The 15,324-nt window shown below is 49.1% G+C and overlaps 6 protein-coding genes across 6 annotated transcripts; 2 read left to right on the forward strand and 4 right to left on the reverse strand.

Moving 5' to 3' along the window:
* Positions 1–3,614: 3,614 nt before the first annotated feature.
* Positions 3,615–5,047, reverse strand: DEU56DRAFT_796335 (Sm-like ribonucleoprotein). Its single transcript, XM_041352889.1, has 5 exons — positions 4,788–5,047; positions 4,431–4,736; positions 4,308–4,368; positions 4,114–4,258; positions 3,615–4,060 (listed from the first exon to the last, which is right to left on the reverse strand). The coding sequence occupies exons 1-5, from the start codon at positions 4,788–4,790 to the stop codon at positions 4,039–4,041; spliced, it is 537 nt and encodes a 178-aa protein (XP_041209892.1). The 5' UTR covers positions 4,791–5,047; the 3' UTR covers positions 3,615–4,038.
* A 41-nt stretch (positions 5,048–5,088) lies between these two features.
* On the forward strand, positions 5,089–6,584 carry DEU56DRAFT_276849 (2-nitropropane dioxygenase). The gene is made up of 5 exons (XM_041345434.1): positions 5,089–5,225; positions 5,278–5,379; positions 5,430–5,774; positions 5,834–6,315; positions 6,374–6,584. Exons 1-5 carry the CDS (start codon positions 5,189–5,191, stop codon positions 6,443–6,445), a joined length of 1,038 nt encoding a protein of 345 aa, XP_041209893.1. The 5' UTR covers positions 5,089–5,188; the 3' UTR covers positions 6,446–6,584.
* Positions 6,499–11,758, reverse strand: DEU56DRAFT_276692 (carbamoyl-phosphate synthase L chain, ATP binding domain-containing protein). The gene is made up of 26 exons (XM_041345433.1): positions 11,443–11,758; positions 11,285–11,383; positions 11,122–11,234; positions 10,948–11,072; positions 10,792–10,887; positions 10,299–10,736; positions 9,995–10,242; positions 9,826–9,936; positions 9,708–9,776; positions 9,169–9,645; positions 9,037–9,119; positions 8,904–8,989; positions 8,847–8,851; positions 8,589–8,794; positions 8,398–8,534; positions 8,124–8,344; positions 8,031–8,070; positions 7,945–7,979; positions 7,873–7,890; positions 7,497–7,823; positions 7,392–7,438; positions 7,176–7,335; positions 6,956–7,118; positions 6,880–6,896; positions 6,765–6,825; positions 6,499–6,710 (listed from the first exon to the last, which is right to left on the reverse strand). The coding sequence occupies exons 1-26, from the start codon at positions 11,605–11,607 to the stop codon at positions 6,664–6,666; spliced, it is 3,594 nt and encodes a 1,197-aa protein (XP_041209894.1). The 5' UTR covers positions 11,608–11,758; the 3' UTR covers positions 6,499–6,663.
* On the reverse strand, positions 11,733–13,756 carry DEU56DRAFT_796348 (uncharacterized protein). Its single transcript, XM_041352890.1, has 9 exons — positions 13,546–13,756; positions 13,433–13,488; positions 13,185–13,382; positions 13,068–13,124; positions 12,948–13,016; positions 12,714–12,890; positions 12,512–12,657; positions 12,335–12,451; positions 11,733–12,278 (listed from the first exon to the last, which is right to left on the reverse strand). Exons 1-9 carry the CDS (start codon positions 13,643–13,645, stop codon positions 12,083–12,085), a joined length of 1,116 nt encoding a protein of 371 aa, XP_041209895.1. The 5' UTR covers positions 13,646–13,756; the 3' UTR covers positions 11,733–12,082.
* A 504-nt stretch (positions 13,757–14,260) lies between these two features.
* Positions 14,261–14,879, forward strand: DEU56DRAFT_796350 (uncharacterized protein). Its single transcript, XM_041352891.1, has 2 exons — positions 14,261–14,667; positions 14,717–14,879. The coding sequence occupies exon 1, from the start codon at positions 14,383–14,385 to the stop codon at positions 14,641–14,643; it is 261 nt and encodes an 86-aa protein (XP_041209896.1). The 5' UTR covers positions 14,261–14,382; the 3' UTR covers positions 14,644–14,667; positions 14,717–14,879.
* On the reverse strand, positions 14,836–15,100 carry DEU56DRAFT_796351 (uncharacterized protein). Its single transcript, XM_041352892.1, has one exon. It carries the CDS (start codon positions 15,066–15,068, stop codon positions 14,910–14,912), a length of 159 nt encoding a protein of 52 aa, XP_041209897.1. The 5' UTR covers positions 15,069–15,100; the 3' UTR covers positions 14,836–14,909.
* Positions 15,101–15,324: the final 224 nt, after the last annotated feature.

Consider the following 15,324-nt stretch of genomic DNA (forward strand, 5'->3'; position numbering starts at 1 on the left):
TCGTTTCCGCTTCGTGATTTACCAAATGATATCAACATAGTACCCATGCATCCCTCGATGATGATCCCTCACACTTTTATTTTGGGGGGCTCAGTGGAAGATTCCGAGGGCTTTCATTGATTTTTATATTAATGAAACCGGTTAAACCGAGTAGTTGGTGTCAGCGTGCGTCCTTCCTTTGCTCCTCGTCACTTGACTCTCACTCCCTTGGTCTATTTAGCCTTGAATTTCACTTGCTTTCTCTCGCTCTTCTGATTGATAACATGCTACCATCGTATTCTTAGAACAAGTCTAATTGGGTGAGTTTTCAAAGACATGGTCCACGATGCACGTGTAGCTGCATCTTCTCCCACAGAAGACTGCGCATGGAAACCAGATCTGCACCGGTTAGCCCATGCACCCACTTTCACTAACGCCATGAATGATGGTGATAAGCCATTACATGACATTCTGATTGTCTTTGCGCAACCAAATCATATCGATAATCGGACCATCGGGAACACGATGTAATAGGAAACTGGCTGCGGCTCCTTGGACGAGCACCGCCTTGGACATGAAGAATTTTTCACGGCGCTCATAGAACAAAAGTACCTTGACGGACTAGGCACATGCAGATCAAGCTGTCAGGCTACCGTGACGCTACTACCTGTGGGGTTTTTGCACGCTCGATTTTGGTTTGATGCAGATTAGGAAAAAAATACGCCGACATCGGAATAATAGGCTATACAGTGAGCCGAACAGGATGTCATCATGTATGATGTTCTGAAGAATGGAGAAACTCTGACAGACAAGCACCGCATCAAAGCGCTACCGCACGGACAAAGGTTAATTGCCAAGCTAACGGGTTAGCTAAGTCTAGAGAATACTTCCGCTCCTTGATGCGCAGCTAGAACCAAAGCGAGTGTTACGACTGGCCGCGCCAACCGGTGGCGTCGGGGGGCGGGAGACGTGACTGGGCCTTTTTGTTTTCGACATGTTCAAAATTGGAACACCCCGCCACTGTGCTCATCTTTGTTCTTCCTATTTTGGGCTTGAACAAGTTTCGAGCTGTGTACAAATGCAAATTCCGGTCTGGAACGACGATAACCGTCGTAGGGACTATGTAGAGTCACTAGAGCAGTGTGGATCAAAGTAGGGTGATCATGTCATTATGTCGCAATAGATATGGACCAGGTGGCATAATGGGATTGGAGGAAAGAAATATTTAATACCAGCGTCGCGAAGAAGAACCCTTGAATGGATTTCAGTAGAACATTCTTGACCAATTCGTCGTCATCAATCAAACGTTGCGAACTTGCAATTGCCCTCTGACTTGGTGTGGGACTCATACACCTCACTCAGTTATCAGATAAGGGGATGTAAAGGTGATGTCACGACGTTTGCTTACGCAACGTTTCCGAGTACAACCAGCGGCACACCTGTTAGGGCGGAGTTTATGCACGCATCATGCTCCGGCCTGCCGTGCAGAACCCTGCACCAGTTGGCATGATAGCCATTCATCCATGTCCGACGGTCAGGGTAGCGCCAGGTCAGGACACCGGTAGTGTACCCATATACTGGCACTTCATATCTCTCAGGTCCCACATATCTTCAATTGCGCGACTTGCACGAAACAATTTGGCGGTGCCCTGAAACTTCATATGACGCCCGACGGGACAACTTTTACACCACCCATCATGTGTTAGACGCTGGCAGTCCTACATCCACGCCTGTGTGAGGCCGCTCCAATGGTCGTTATGCAGAGTAGGAGGAGTGAAGAGATGTGAGGGTTAGATGGTGGTGGTCACCCGCCCCAACCGGAAAAAAAATAAAACACCGGACGACGGTGAATTTATTGCAACCTCTTGACAGAGGCTGGGAAACACCTCTGAACAATTAACCTCCGTTCCGGTATGAAAGACGACGAACCTGTGCTGCCCTTGAGAGTCGGGGGCTATAACACACACATATGTCGCACCCGGACCTTGGTCCACAAATCAGAAAAAAAAAACAGATATGATGGACGGCGCGGCGCATCAAGCTGCTCCAGCCACCTGACAGCAGAACCGCGCCTCCGATTGATCGCAAATAACTATCGATGAGTGGAGTGGCGTCCCTCCAAACGCAAACAGACACAAACCGACAACCCGAAGCCTTGGCACGCATCAAATATTCATCATCATTCGGGAGGAGCTTGGTTCAAGGCTCTAGTGCCAAAGACACGGCATGCTAAGTACCCTCTGTCAACCTAAAGTTTCAAAGGATTTTCAGCTTGGCAAGGGGTTACAAAGTCAGGTGCCCCTTCTTCCTGCCTAATTTCGTGTGGTCTTAACTACCACCGCAGTCATCGACTAGTCCGCTTTGAGACCAAGCTGGGAAGTTAACGTTCTGGAGATTATTGATAGCACCAAACGCTTGTTGCTTGCGGTAGAGCGAATAACAGCGAAACAAGAAGTAGACTCCTGTCAACGGCCCGCCGGGTATTGTGGAGTACATGCCGTTTGCGACTTACAGTAGCCATGATAGGGCTCGCTTGTCGGCAGCTCCTGGTCTACTAATCCTAGAGGTGACTAGCTTGAAAAGTCAAAATTGTCTTTAAATTTGGCACTCACGCACAAGTATGGAACATACGCTCTAAGAAGATCGACTCGACCAGCTATCATACTCTTGCTGAACGCGTACTTGGGTTGCAAATGACATCTATCAGTCAAGTCCAAAATGACATGAGATCCAATTTCGTGCAATTGCAATTGCAAGAACACACGTGCGACGACGGACAGCTCACTGAGTCCAAGATAAAGATCCAAAAACCGAAGGCCCAAGATTGAGATACGAAAAGGAACCAATCCAACCATGGCAATGAAATTTCGCTCATGGTGAGAGGGCGATAAGGGATTATCAAACGAAAAGAAGGGATGTCGTGTTTTTGCTTCACTTCCTTGATCTTTGCCGGGAATGGCGCTGATACGAAGGATATCATGATACGCCTATGCATCTCCATCATAGTGGCTCGGAAACAGCGCGTTCGGAGGGCCGCACTATGAGCTCGCGTCGTTCAGGGTTGACCCATGATATGTGGAGGTGGGGCAGCATATGCATATGATTCCACGTCAGCGGCCCAATATTTGGGTTCTATCATAAATTTATATGATGACGCGGTATATGGCAATAGAACACTCATTGTGCTACTATTAGCAGCAGCGCTGCGCATTGTACTCGCAAATGGTACAGCGCTGATAGAAGGATCCCATTCCACGGCCGTCAACGGTTCTATCAATGACACAATGTGAAGCACGGACTCGGGGTATCCTCGGAGACTGTTGACCTTGACAGGAACAAAGAAGTTGGACTGACAGCGCCAATCCCCATGAGCAAGATGAAGGCACCCAGGGGGAAGTATAGAAGTACCAACAAAGTACCAGGTTAAAAATGATCCCACAGCCATTCCGAGTCAGGAAGGTACAGACCATTCGACACCAGCTGGGGATGTCCAACTGACGGCGGAGGACCATGTTGTATGTAAGAATTGCGCGATATGCGAATTCGGGATGACAGTGAATATGATAAGGAACGACTAGCTTCATTCATCTGTCTGGGGGAGACTAGCCAAGTAGATATGGATGAATGCTCGAGTACTCATCTAAGTTTAAAAACACGCTCGCTCGAAGCCGATCATCGGTCTGTTCCATCAAGGATTAGCACCAACACCCAAACTCACTAAGAGCATATTTCCAGATAGCGAGACACACTCCTAACTTCCCGTCATTTTTTGCTGGAGAGCAACTTAACACATCTTTACACACATGACTCCCAAAAAAATTGTACATTCTACAACCAACATGAGCAGACTCCAACCGGCAACCGATGTGAGACGGTGCTGTTGGTTTGTTAGTGAAATGGTACAACAACAAACCTTTCGGAGTTAAGAGGTCTCGGAGGTACATGTTGCGAACGTACGAACATTCCAGCAAAACTACTTGCCCTGCTTTCACCTCTACGTTCGAGATTTCGTCTGCCGCGCACAACAATTTGATCAAACAACAAGGAGCAGCAGTGACTTTACTGGGGAGGCGGTTGGAAGCTGAAAAGGCAATTAGGATCGGCAGTGCGCTCAAATGAAATAAAGGACAATACCCAGGGGGAGGGGGACCACCAAAGCCTGGTGGTGGAGGGAATTGTCCGCCTGGAGGGAAGCCAGGAGGACGAAAGCCAGGAGGGGGACCGGGCATGCCCGGTGGGGCAAAGGGCATTGGAGGACGACCCATGGGGGGCATACCCACTAAATATATAGTAAGCGACATGATTTCGGTGTGTAGCGATTAACGTACTGGGGGGCATCATTCCCATTCCACGACCAGCAGGCATTCCACGACCAGGCCCAACAGGCAGCTGAATGCAACACACACATATATATAAGATCCTGACTGAAGAATTAAAAGCACATGACATACCGCATTCTTTTTGTCCTCGTCTACAACTGGCGGAGGCCCCTCAACACTTAAGCTGACGACTGTCTCTCCTCGTAAAATCACAAGACCTAGGGTGCGCTTCATCTCTTGCTCAGCAGGCGTTTCAGTTTCTCCGGCCTTTTTTTTGGGTCTAACGCGTCTGAACTCTTCGCAGTCCGCCAGGACAAGGTTCATATGCCTGTCGAATGCAAGCATTTGACCTGTCAACGCGCGTCCGTCATTGATGGTCACTTTGAGCCTCCAATTGATGAGGCCCAGCATTTTTCCTCCTTTGGATTTTGGGGGAGGCTAAAGCACGATAATCAGGCGCCATGCGCAACAGTTCTGATGAGGACTTACCATGATGGTCGATTAGGATTATGGTCTGGAGATGCAGATGATGACAAGAAACGAGATAGAGTTGACGGCTACAAACAATGGCAAACAGTTGGCCCACTGTTTCTCGAAGGCTTGACGCGCGCCATTCAGCGCTCAGCAGTAAGATCATCATCTCGCGTCTTGCATGCAATCAATTTTTATGCCATTTCTGCTTGATCATACGATTGCCTAGCGGTTGCGCGATCTCTGCCACGGCTGAAAAATCATGCTGACTTTTGTTTAGGCGTTTGTCAGTCACCATCGGACCAACAGTCATCTAGCATCGGTAAATTCGCCCGACAAAGTGTTCTCATTGAAACACATACAATCGCAGTGCATATAAACGGATCTTGGCTTTCTTTCCCCCGTCTGTATCCCTCGATATGTCAAAGATTCACAATGATTTCACAGCCCTGATGGGTGTGTTCACTTGCTCCTATATGTTTTTGCACTCATCTGAAGACTTTCGCAGGTATACCTACTCCTGTAGTAGCTGCGCCCATGGCGGGTGCTAGCGGTGGCGCATTGGCGGCCCAGACATCTGCCGCCGGAGCATTTGGATTTGTCGGTGCAGGTGGAGTCCGTCGCACCTTTTGCGAGTAGCTTTCTAAATAAATCACCAAGGGTACCTGACCTCTTCTCGCATTCAAGAAGAGCTATCCTTGGCTCGCGCGCAACTTTGCCTATCAGACACAGATCCTCTTCCAGTCGGTGTGGGGTATCTGGCTTGGCAACTGGAGAAAGATCCCTCCTCTGCCGCTGGACTGCTTAACGTTTCCCTTTCGAACAGAGTCCAGGCCATCTGGCTCGCGTTCGGCAACAGTATAGGTCGATGGATCGAGCACGTCCGCTCTTATGATGCGAGTTCCGGGCGGAAGCAGAAAACACTGATATTTGTACAAGTTTCCTCAGTGAAAGAGGCTCTCACTGCCATTCAGGACTGGAAAGTTGACGTCTTAGTAGCTCAAGGTTTTTCCCCAACCTCCTTCGGATTGGTTTGAATTTTCCTCTCATGGACATTCTCGCAGGGTCAGAATCTGGCGGTCATGGGTATAGCGCCGCGCCACCGCTTCTCACGCTGGTGCCTTCTATTTTGGCAGTGTTGCCCAAAGACGGTCCCCCACTTCTTGCTGCCGGTGGACTGTCAACTGGTGGTCACGTTGCCTCTCTCCTTGCTCTTGGAGTCTCTGGCGTGGTGCTCGGCACCCGATTTTTGATGACGAAAGAGAGCTTCTATAATGAGGTGCAAAAGAAGGTGCTTGTTATGGCCAACGCAAATGCCACAGTGCGCACGACGGCATTTGACCGCGCTAGAGGAACTCTGGATTGGCCGGAAGGCGTTGATGGTCGTGCCATCTATAACAAGACAGTGAAAGATGTGGACGATGGTGTTGACCTCGAAATTGTTCGAGATAATTTTAACAGGGCAACACAGAATAGGGATCCCGACCAGATGTTGGTTTGGGCAGGTACTGGCGTTGGCTTGGTCACAGAAATTCAGACAGCACAGGTCAGTTTGACTCGCTAAATTGCAACGTATTAGGCTGTCAACTGATCTATGCGTGTAGGCTGTTGTTCGGGAACTGCACGCGGATATGATGGAACGTTTAACTTTTCTATCAACACTCATTGCCACCTGATGTCAAATCGTTTGTTTCCGTGAACCTAGGACCTTTTTCTTTCCTATTTGGACAAGTTGTTTCGCTTGCTGCATGTCCCTGCGATATTCTAAACGTGTGGGGAAATAACCGACAGGAACACCATTGATTCCGGTGGTAATAGTGTGATATACATTCCATGAAACCATAATACAACTAATGGTGACATCAGTTCGCGTATGCTCGAGAAGATCCTTGCCTTAGTGGACGATTTCCACCGTCAAGTCTCCCTGATTGATGGAGTCACCTATACAGTCATGTTAGGCTAACTCCGTGTTCCGGAGAAATGAATGTGGCTTGCCTTCATTGACAACCACGCGTTTAATATGACCAGAAACAGGTGCAGTAACAGCAGACTCCATCTGTAGTGGACCAAACGTCAGCAGGTTGTCATCTTCACAGGGTTTCACACAAACCTTCATCGCACTCAATACTAGGTGAAAAAAAGATTTGTGTCAGACAGAAATGTAAAGGCAAACAATCGTTCCTTACCGCAAAGAGGGTCGCCTTTCTTAATCTCTTGGCCCTCCTTCACTCTGACTTCAACTACGACACCTGACATGGGTGCACCCACTGATCCGGGGTCAGTCGTCGCCTTCTCCCGCGAAACTGTTTCTACTGCGGAATTCTTGTCCTCGACAGACACAGCCCGAACCTGTGGTTAAGGGGAAATGTCAGCAAGATATTCGCATGTCACATTATTGTTATCGACCTCGCCGTTAACTTCGAACCAGACGTCACGTTGGGCACGTCCTTCCACAACAGGCCCAACGGCCATCAGGCGGATAATCAATGTCTTTCCTTTTTCGATCGAAATGTGCATCTCCTCTCCAGTGGCCGGTCGCCCCAAGAAGTACCGTGTGGGAAGAACACTGGGGAAAGGATAAGTCCATCTATGAACATCACACGGAGACATTAGGTTGCTCGCCTGAGATCTCCGTATTTCTCAAGGAAACCCTGGTATTCTTCGAAGACCTGACGGAGTTAACATGGCTTCAGAATATGTATCGCGGGAGTGTAAGGCACGACGTACTTTAGGATACATGACATATGAGGTAACATCCGCGTCCGTGATGTGCTTTCCAAACTTGCTGCGGAGCTCTGCCTTGATCTTCTTGAAGTCCAAGGGTGCCATGGTTGCACCAGGGCGTCCATCAATTCTTGGCTTGTTTCTGATGATGTTCGAACGAAGTGGCTCAGGGAAACCTCCCACAGGTTGTCCAAGATAGCCCTGGAAAAACTCTACAACAGAGGAAGGGAAATCAAGCTGGTCAGCACGATCGAGAACGTCCTGTTTGGAGAACGAGTTTGATGTCATCCATTGCGCGAAATCGCCAACTACTTTGGACGAGGGCGTGACCTAGCAGTTCTGTTAGGGTTTGCACGAAGTTAAACAGGTAATTGCATGCCTTGACAATGTTGCCACACTGAAGGGAACGACTTAGATGGAGTGGGAAACGACGCGCAGAAAAAAAACGCACCAGTTGGTTGGCCTCAATGTATTTCTGCTTGATTTCTGGGATTCGAAGGTCGGGAAATGTGAATTACTGGTAAGTGAAACACTCACGGGTCCACTGAGTGCCGAGACCTAATTGCGACGCTTGGAACTATGAAATCGCTCAGCCGCAAAATCTAAATGCGTTCCAGACGCCACTCTCACCATGAGATTCGTGTATTGACCTCCTGGCATTTCATGGTCGAAAACACTTGAATCCGAGGCCCGGACATTGGCTTCGAAGCAACCGTAGAGCATGCGAACCTGGCTCCAATACAAGTTTAGTGCTTGGATGTCGGCGTAGCGGATGCCCGTCCCCAATCGCGTTTGCTCAAGTGCCATGCACACGGCTCCCATTGAGGGTTGTGATGTCAGACCAGACATACCTGTCGGAATTGTTGAACATGTAGTTCGCCATTCGCAGATGACAACGACTTACTATCAATGGCAACATCAACAATATCAGCACCAGCGGCCGCCGCCGCAAGCATACTAGCTGCTGCAATTCCGGCTGTGTCATGGGAGTGGACGTGGATTGGGATATCAGGGTATTTTTCCCTGATCGCGCCGATAAGCCTGCAAATGGGTTAGTGTTTGTGAATTGGACAAAAAAAGTGCTTGCTAAAGTACAATTTTGCAGCTTCAGGCTTCAGCAACCCAGCCATGTCCTTGACACCAAGAATGTGGATTCCCTCTTCGACCAGCTTGTCAATGAAGTCAAGGTAGTATTGCAACGTGTACTTGGTCTCCTTCGGACTTGCGACATCACCGCTGTAGCAGACGACGGCCTCAACAACACCTCCTGCCTTCTTGGCAGCATCAATACCGAGTCTCATCTAAAATGAAAGTTAGTACAGTCTCATGATGATTTGGTATGTTTTGCCTCACGTTTTCTAAGGGAACCCGTCAGCAATCGAGAATATTCAATAGATGTATCGCTCTCACCAAAGTAGTTCAGCGAGTCGAACACTCGGAAGATATCAAGACCATTCTCGACTGCTTTCTTCGAGAAGTCATAGATCGCGTTATCACTACACGAAATCAGCCAGACATTAGGTGACAAAGAGAGGGCACGCACGGGTAACTTGTGTACCCGACACCATTGGCTCCACGAACAAGAGCCTGGAAGGGGATGTTGGGCACCAGCTTACGCAGGGTACGCTGCACAAACGTTAGTTCGAGCTCCTCCAACTTATTGCAAACCGCGCACCATACGTTCCCAAGGATCTTCGTACAAGAAGCGCATGGCGACATCGAAGGTGGCCCCACCCCACATCTCCAAACTGAATGCGTTCGCAAGGGCATAGCTGGTCTCCTTGGCGATGTTGACCATGTCGATCGTCCTAAGGCGGGTAGCGAGTAGCGACTGGTGCGCATCACGCCAAGTTGTGTCCATGATGAGAGTTCCAGGGTATTCGCGGACGGCCTTCGCGAAAGCTTCGGGACCCTTCTCGACGATAATGTTGCGCCATCCAACCTCACAAGGGAACGTAGTGTCAAGGGGTGCATCTGTACCGTCACGGCTCTCGAATTTGGGAATGACGACCTCGTCCTTAAGGCCTGGCTCGCCGGTCTGACCTTTGATGGAGCTTCCATTGACTGCAAGATCACCAAGATATGAAAGGAGTTTCTGTGCCCGGTTCTGGCTCTGCACCAACTTGAAGAGCTCAGGGGTATCATCGATGAACTGATGGCATAAAAACATTCATAAATGCGTCTTATAGGCCTTACTTCTACGTGATCACTTACAGTGGTCCATGTCTTGCCACCAATGAAGACGTCGTGGGTGAGGAGACGGAACAAGAAGGGAATGTTTGTCTATCGGCAGTGTCAGACGCGTTTCTATACGAAGACTAAGGGCAGTTACCTTGACACCGCGAATACGGAACTCGACCAAAGCACGCAACATCTTTCTGCGAGCAACTTCGTAGGTTGTGCCACTTACAGTGCACTTCACCAACAGACTGTCGTAATGGGGCTGCCCAAGGTAAGGTGTTCAGAATAACCCCAGACGCAGGATACGGTTGGACACATACCGTGATCTGTGCACCTGCAAAGCCAGAGGATGCATCGAGACGAACGCCATTGCCGCCAGCACTGCGGTACACCTCGATTTTGCCAGTATCGGGCTGGAAACCTGTAGCCGCATCCTCTGTTGTAACACGGCACTGGATCGCGAACCCACGACGAGTGATGGCCTCCTGGGTCAGACCAAGTTGAGGCAGGGTAGCACCAGCAGCAATTTGGATCTGGGCCGCAACAATATCAATACCAGTAATCTCCTCTGCATTCCGAGTAAGCAATGCTAGAAGCGCTTTATTTCATGTCTGGACATCGTACCAGTAATGGTGTGCTCGACTTGAATGCGAGGGTTGATTTCAATGAAGTAGTGCCTTCCCATCTGATCGACCAAGAACTCCGCTGTTCCAGCGTTCCTGTACCCGACGCTCTTCGCGAGCTTGATCGCGTCCGACAAAATGGCCTGACGTACTTCCTCAGGGAGGTGGGTTGCAGGTGCGACCTCGACAACCTTTTGGTGACGTCTCTGGACGGAGCAGTCACGCTCAAACAAGTGAATCGTGTTGCCAATACCGTCGGCAAGGATTTGGACTTCAATGTGACGGGGGCGCTCAAGGAAACGCTCGATGAAGACAGTGCCATCTCCGAATGCTGATCTAGCCTCGGATACGGCACGCTCGAACGCATCTTTGAAGTCTGATTGTTCGCGAACAACACGCATTCCGCGGCCGCCACCACCCATAGCAGCCTTAATAATGACTATATGCGGCAAAATGGTGTCAGAAGGAAAGCGAAAAGGAGAATATCGACCAACCTGGGAAACCGTATTCTTTGATGAACGCGTCACCATCTGTGTATGAGGCAACTGGGCCAGGTGTACCAGGTACGCATGGTACGCCGACCTTCATAGCTTGATGGGACCATTCCAGTGAGCATATAGGGTACCAGATGCCAAAGCACCATCACCCACCAAGTGTACGCGCTTTCGTCTTGTCGCCAAGACCATCAATAACTTCGGGTGATGGCCCGACAAATGCGATACCGGCCTGCTCGACTTTGCGAGCGAATTCAGCATTCTCAGATAAGAAACCGTACCTAGACAATTGTCAGCGAAAGATAGTGAAGGAAATATTAGGTAGCACACCCAGGGTGAATCATGTCAACTCCATGCTCAAGAGCGATGCGGATGATATCTTCCTGGGCAAGGTATGCGCCAACGGGTGTCAGCCCCTTCCCGACTTGATAGGCTTCATCGGCCTAATTGATACCCGATTAGCAACATTCGCTATATCAAACATCATACATACCTTCTGGCGGTGAGCCGAGAGACGATCCTCGAACGAGTAGATCGCGACGGTATGCATAGCGAGCTCATGAGCAGTACGGAAGACTCTGATAGCGATTTCCTGCAAATGAACGAGATCTAAGCGACAGAAGACATTCAGATTAACGGATCGAAGCGCACACCACGATTGGCGACGAGAATCTTGGTGAGAGGACCACTGTGACCAGCGGATTTCCTTCTCATAGTTTGAATGGAGTGCACCGGCGTACCGGGGGCGCTTGGCGTCCCCACGAACGTATGTGCCAGCCTGGGGGGGTGGAGCGGTGACTGAGTTGCAGAAGCCATGATGGTGGTCAGAATTCAAAAGAATGCCAGAGACAAACGGGGGAATGTTAAAGAGCTGGAACTTGGGCTAGGGGATGGTGAGATGGTAGGACGGTGCGGAGCTGCAGTTCAAACTTCGGGGACTTTTGATTATCACCAGCTTGGCTTAAGCGCTTGGCCTAAAACATCTAATCGCACCATATCGAATCACGAGAAGGCCGTAATCCGCAGTGATCCGTCCGCATTGGCAGATACATCCAATATGTTCAAGCTGTTTATCTCTCGGACTGTGTTCAACTTCCGGGTTTAAAGTGGGCCAAATCCCATCATCTCCACGTCTTGTCTCTTAACTCCATCACTGCGGCTGCACTGTTATCATGTTGGCGTTTATTCGGCGGCTCGCGAGAAACCGCACTATGAGCTCTGACACGACTAATTTCATCGATCAACGCTCCGTCTAAGTAGGTGCTCGACACGATGAAGTCGAGAAGTATGTCTACCGGTTCGAGAGTGGTATGATAGTGGCTTGAGTCCGGCTCTCCACCTTCTTCTGGTTGTTCTTCGCTATCGCATACACAATCCCTGCAAAGAAACCCATTCCGATCGCCGACACCGATCCTAATGTCACTGCATCACCAAAAAAGAGCATACCTGAAGCCGCAACAGGGAGTTTGTTTAGAGCTCCGACCATGCTGTAGTCCGCATTAGCTGTAGCCTGCCAAGAGCACTAGTAACCATGTGTCCGTACCTATACGTGGTACTACTCGTGGTGCGCACACACCATGCCGTAGAATACGAGATTCCAACTGCAGCCGCACCCGAAAATGCAATAGCAGACAAAAGAACGCTGCGCGTCTCGGGTGGGCTGGAACAGATAAGCGTCAGTGGTTACTCTGTGGTCTTGCTGGGTGAGATGGCGTCGTACAAGTTTCTAACGAGGTTCTCTGAACCCCAATCCTCCACAACAATGGAGAACACCACCAAGACAGGAATCGATAACAAGTTATTGTAGAACATCGAATCCCAATCCGAAAAGCCAGTGACCTTTATGCGCTTGCGCATCAGAAGAACCTAGGCAACGCAGCTAACGCTCAGCTCAGGGACATCATCAGGGCAGGGCGTCTTACGTAGGCAGCACTCATCAGGCAGTTCATAAACATCCACACGTACCCCGCATTCAGTCTAGAAGTCAGGTTTGACAGGTCCAAACCGATACCCATGGCGGCGCTCGCTGGAGGAAGGTTTTCGGTGCCGCCTATAGTATTGCGGATATCCGTAAACGCAGCCATTATGGAAGATAACACCTGTCACAAAATCAGCCCATGAGCCCTATCCATTTGAATAATCATCAGGGCACTCACCATGAAAATGAACGCGACCATCGTAAGCGCTGTAATTCGTCCGCCAAACCAAAGGACTTCCCCGTATGCCTGGTGCCTCATTAGCCTCGATATGTTCGCGACCGAGAACAATAAACGCACAATCAATATGATCGTCAGATTCTTGAAAATGGTGTAAACGGGTATACTGAGGTATTGCTGAAGCGAAGCTGTTAGCGCATAACGTACGAATTGAGACTCTTGTTCGGCAGTACTCACCAGACTCTTCGAACCGGTATAGATTACACTGACTAGGAGACAGCTGATAGGATACCATGTCTTGGCATCTTGCACGTCGAAATCGCGGAATGATATTACACCCGTCTTCTTAGCTGCGATCACGCACCCAACGCAGACTACACTCTGCATTGATAGCAGCAGAAAAGTCATGTTAAATTGACTCCCGGACACTATGAACTAATCACGCTTTCAGAAACTGAGCATGATAAAAGGGCGGTGCATATGACCTTGTTCACGACTGTCATCATGATGGACGCTAGACAGTAGCATACTACGGGAGGAACTGTACACCACCGTGCAACTGAGCAAGCAGCACACACAAAGAATATCGGTAACTCACTAGCGGAGCTAGCATCTCCAGCGTCTTTCTGGTTCCCGGTGGCTATATTGCGCCTCAACTCTGCCAGGTCTTGATCCTCTGAATCCTTTGAGCTTCCCATGTGCACTTGATTGAAGCCGAGTAGAGAAACCCTAAAAATGGAGCTTGTGCTAAAGCCCAGTAGCCAGAGCCAGGAAAAGAGGGAAAAATCGTAAGATAAAAATCGCCAGGGCCAGGTGGAGGAAACGCGCGACCGAATTTCATGGCTATTTGTGCACGTGATCCTTGCTCTTTGGCACGTGATGTCATGTTTGTCTTTTGCTGTCACGCGCCGAGTCCTTTGCACGGTTCACAAGCTCGAAACACAGAATCTTAAATTCTTGCAGTTCTGAATCCTTGAAATTCACAGCCTTCTCTCGCGTCATGTTTGTCAATACAGGAGACGATCTCGTGAGGAGCAGGAGTCAAGAGAACGGCACCATCGTATGTCTTTCGACGTGATGTCGACAGTTATATCATCGCTAACCGTGATGCACTTATGACCTATCTCAGCCATATCGTCTTGTCCAACTACTACGCAATGCAGCAACCTACGAATGCACCCGAGAGCTCTTTCGTCGTATTCATGTCACCCATATACGACTGGTAAAACCACAGACAAGAGGACGGAGTTTCTCAACAGATTTTGATTATCAAGTGATCAAACATGAATTTGCCTTGGACCCCTTCCTCAAAATTTTGCTCGACGAAAATCATGTGTTCTACCAAACTTACTGACAGAGACTGGCTTGCAGAACGTTATCTCTCTAGACAGTTCAAAAATACATCTCTGCGCCACGAAAAATCATCCATGCACGGATGATGCTAGCGACTGTAGGGATCACATTTAGAGTTGTTGTAATAACGCCACTCGGCTTAGGAAAGTCGTGGTGCTTGAGGAATAAGGAGACATCAAAAAGGTCGGTTCACAAGCTCGCTAAACATCATCCACGTTCGAAAGCTGGAGATAATGCTGTTTCCCATCCTCGTCTCTCCACGCACAGCTGGCCCTTTTCGCGTGCACAAATATCTTCTCATCGGAGTCTGCAGCCCAGACCATCGCCACTCGCATCCTCTTAGATGCATTCAATCTATCTGCCGGAGGTGAGACCTCCGAACACGTTGAGTTGTGGAATGCTCTCAACAGCTGCAGCTTTTCCAGGGAAAGACGACTCGCGCTAAAGGGATCTCAATAATAAAACTTTCTCGAATGTCAGGTTACCCACTTATTTATTACTTAGGTGCTGGTTCCTCCATCCGGTCTGGGACTAAATTCGGCGGCGACAGTCATAAACCTAAGTATACATGATACATCGATCATCAAATGCGAAGCCGAAGATTAGTGCCTACTGTGCAGCATGTGTGCCAGCGAGAACTCTCATTGCGCTCAAGTTTGTTTGAAGATGTTCAAAGAGGTCTGCTGTCTGCCCGACCGCACGAGACACGTTCTTCAGACTGGCTGCAAGCTGGTCATATAACCTGTCTTTTGTCTGAGTTGCGTTCATTTAGATGCAAGCGAGATCTATGTCTTAGTAGGCTGTGGCAAGGAGTGATAATGTCCGTGACAGTGCGGCACGAAACATAAATGCATAACACATCACGACACAAACCCCGAGGGGCAATGTCATATTGAAGTTTGAATTTGAACACGAATATCAGTTATTGATCATACACTGTTCCCTATTGTCACCACATCATATGTCTATAAAATGTGGCAATATGTCCGATAATGAATGGGTTCGGATAGCGAACATCCACTAG

Source organism: Suillus clintonianus, assembly GCF_016758775.1.
Source record: "Suillus clintonianus strain FC179 chromosome Unknown DEU56scaffold_25, whole genome shotgun sequence".
NCBI classification, from domain to species: Eukaryota; Fungi; Basidiomycota; class Agaricomycetes; order Boletales; family Suillaceae; genus Suillus; species Suillus clintonianus.

Coding starts and splice junctions, on each gene's coding strand:
- DEU56DRAFT_796335 (XM_041352889.1), bottom strand. Junction 4,369..4,430: donor ACGAGGACAAAAAGAATGCG/GTATGTCATGTG, acceptor TGTTGCATTCAG/CTGCCTGTTGGGCCTGGTCG. Junction 4,259..4,307: donor AATGGGAATGATGCCCCCCA/GTACGTTAATCG, acceptor CTATATATTTAG/TGGGTATGCCCCCCATGGGT.
- DEU56DRAFT_276849 (XM_041345434.1), top strand. CDS start 5,189: ATGTCAAAGATTCACAATGATTTCACAGCCCTGATGG. Junction 5,380..5,429: donor ATTTGGATTTGTCGGTGCAG/GTGGAGTCCGTC, acceptor TAAATCACCAAG/GGTACCTGACCTCTTCTCGC. Junction 6,316..6,373: donor CAGAAATTCAGACAGCACAG/GTCAGTTTGACT, acceptor CTATGCGTGTAG/GCTGTTGTTCGGGAACTGCA.
- DEU56DRAFT_276692 (XM_041345433.1), bottom strand. CDS start 11,607: ATGGCTTCTGCAACTCAGTCACCGCTCCACCCCCCCAGGCTGGCACAT. Junction 9,120..9,168: donor AAGATCCTTGGGAACGTATG/GTGCGCGGTTTG, acceptor ACGTTTGTGCAG/CGTACCCTGCGTAAGCTGGT. Junction 8,071..8,123: donor GTCAATACACGAATCTCATG/GTGAGAGTGGCG, acceptor GCGATTTCATAG/TTCCAAGCGTCGCAATTAGG.
- DEU56DRAFT_796348 (XM_041352890.1), bottom strand. CDS start 13,645: ATGGGAAGCTCAAAGGATTCAGAGGATCAAGACCTGGCAGAGTTGAGG. Junction 13,489..13,545: donor TGGAGATGCTAGCTCCGCTA/GTGAGTTACCGA, acceptor GGTGGTGTACAG/TTCCTCCCGTAGTATGCTAC. Junction 13,125..13,184: donor ATACCGGTTCGAAGAGTCTG/GTGAGTACTGCC, acceptor GCTTCGCTTCAG/CAATACCTCAGTATACCCGT.
- DEU56DRAFT_796350 (XM_041352891.1), top strand. CDS start 14,383: ATGATGCTAGCGACTGTAGGGATCACATTTAGAGTTGTTGTAATAACG.
- DEU56DRAFT_796351 (XM_041352892.1), bottom strand. CDS start 15,068: ATGAACGCAACTCAGACAAAAGACAGGTTATATGACCAGCTTGCAGCC.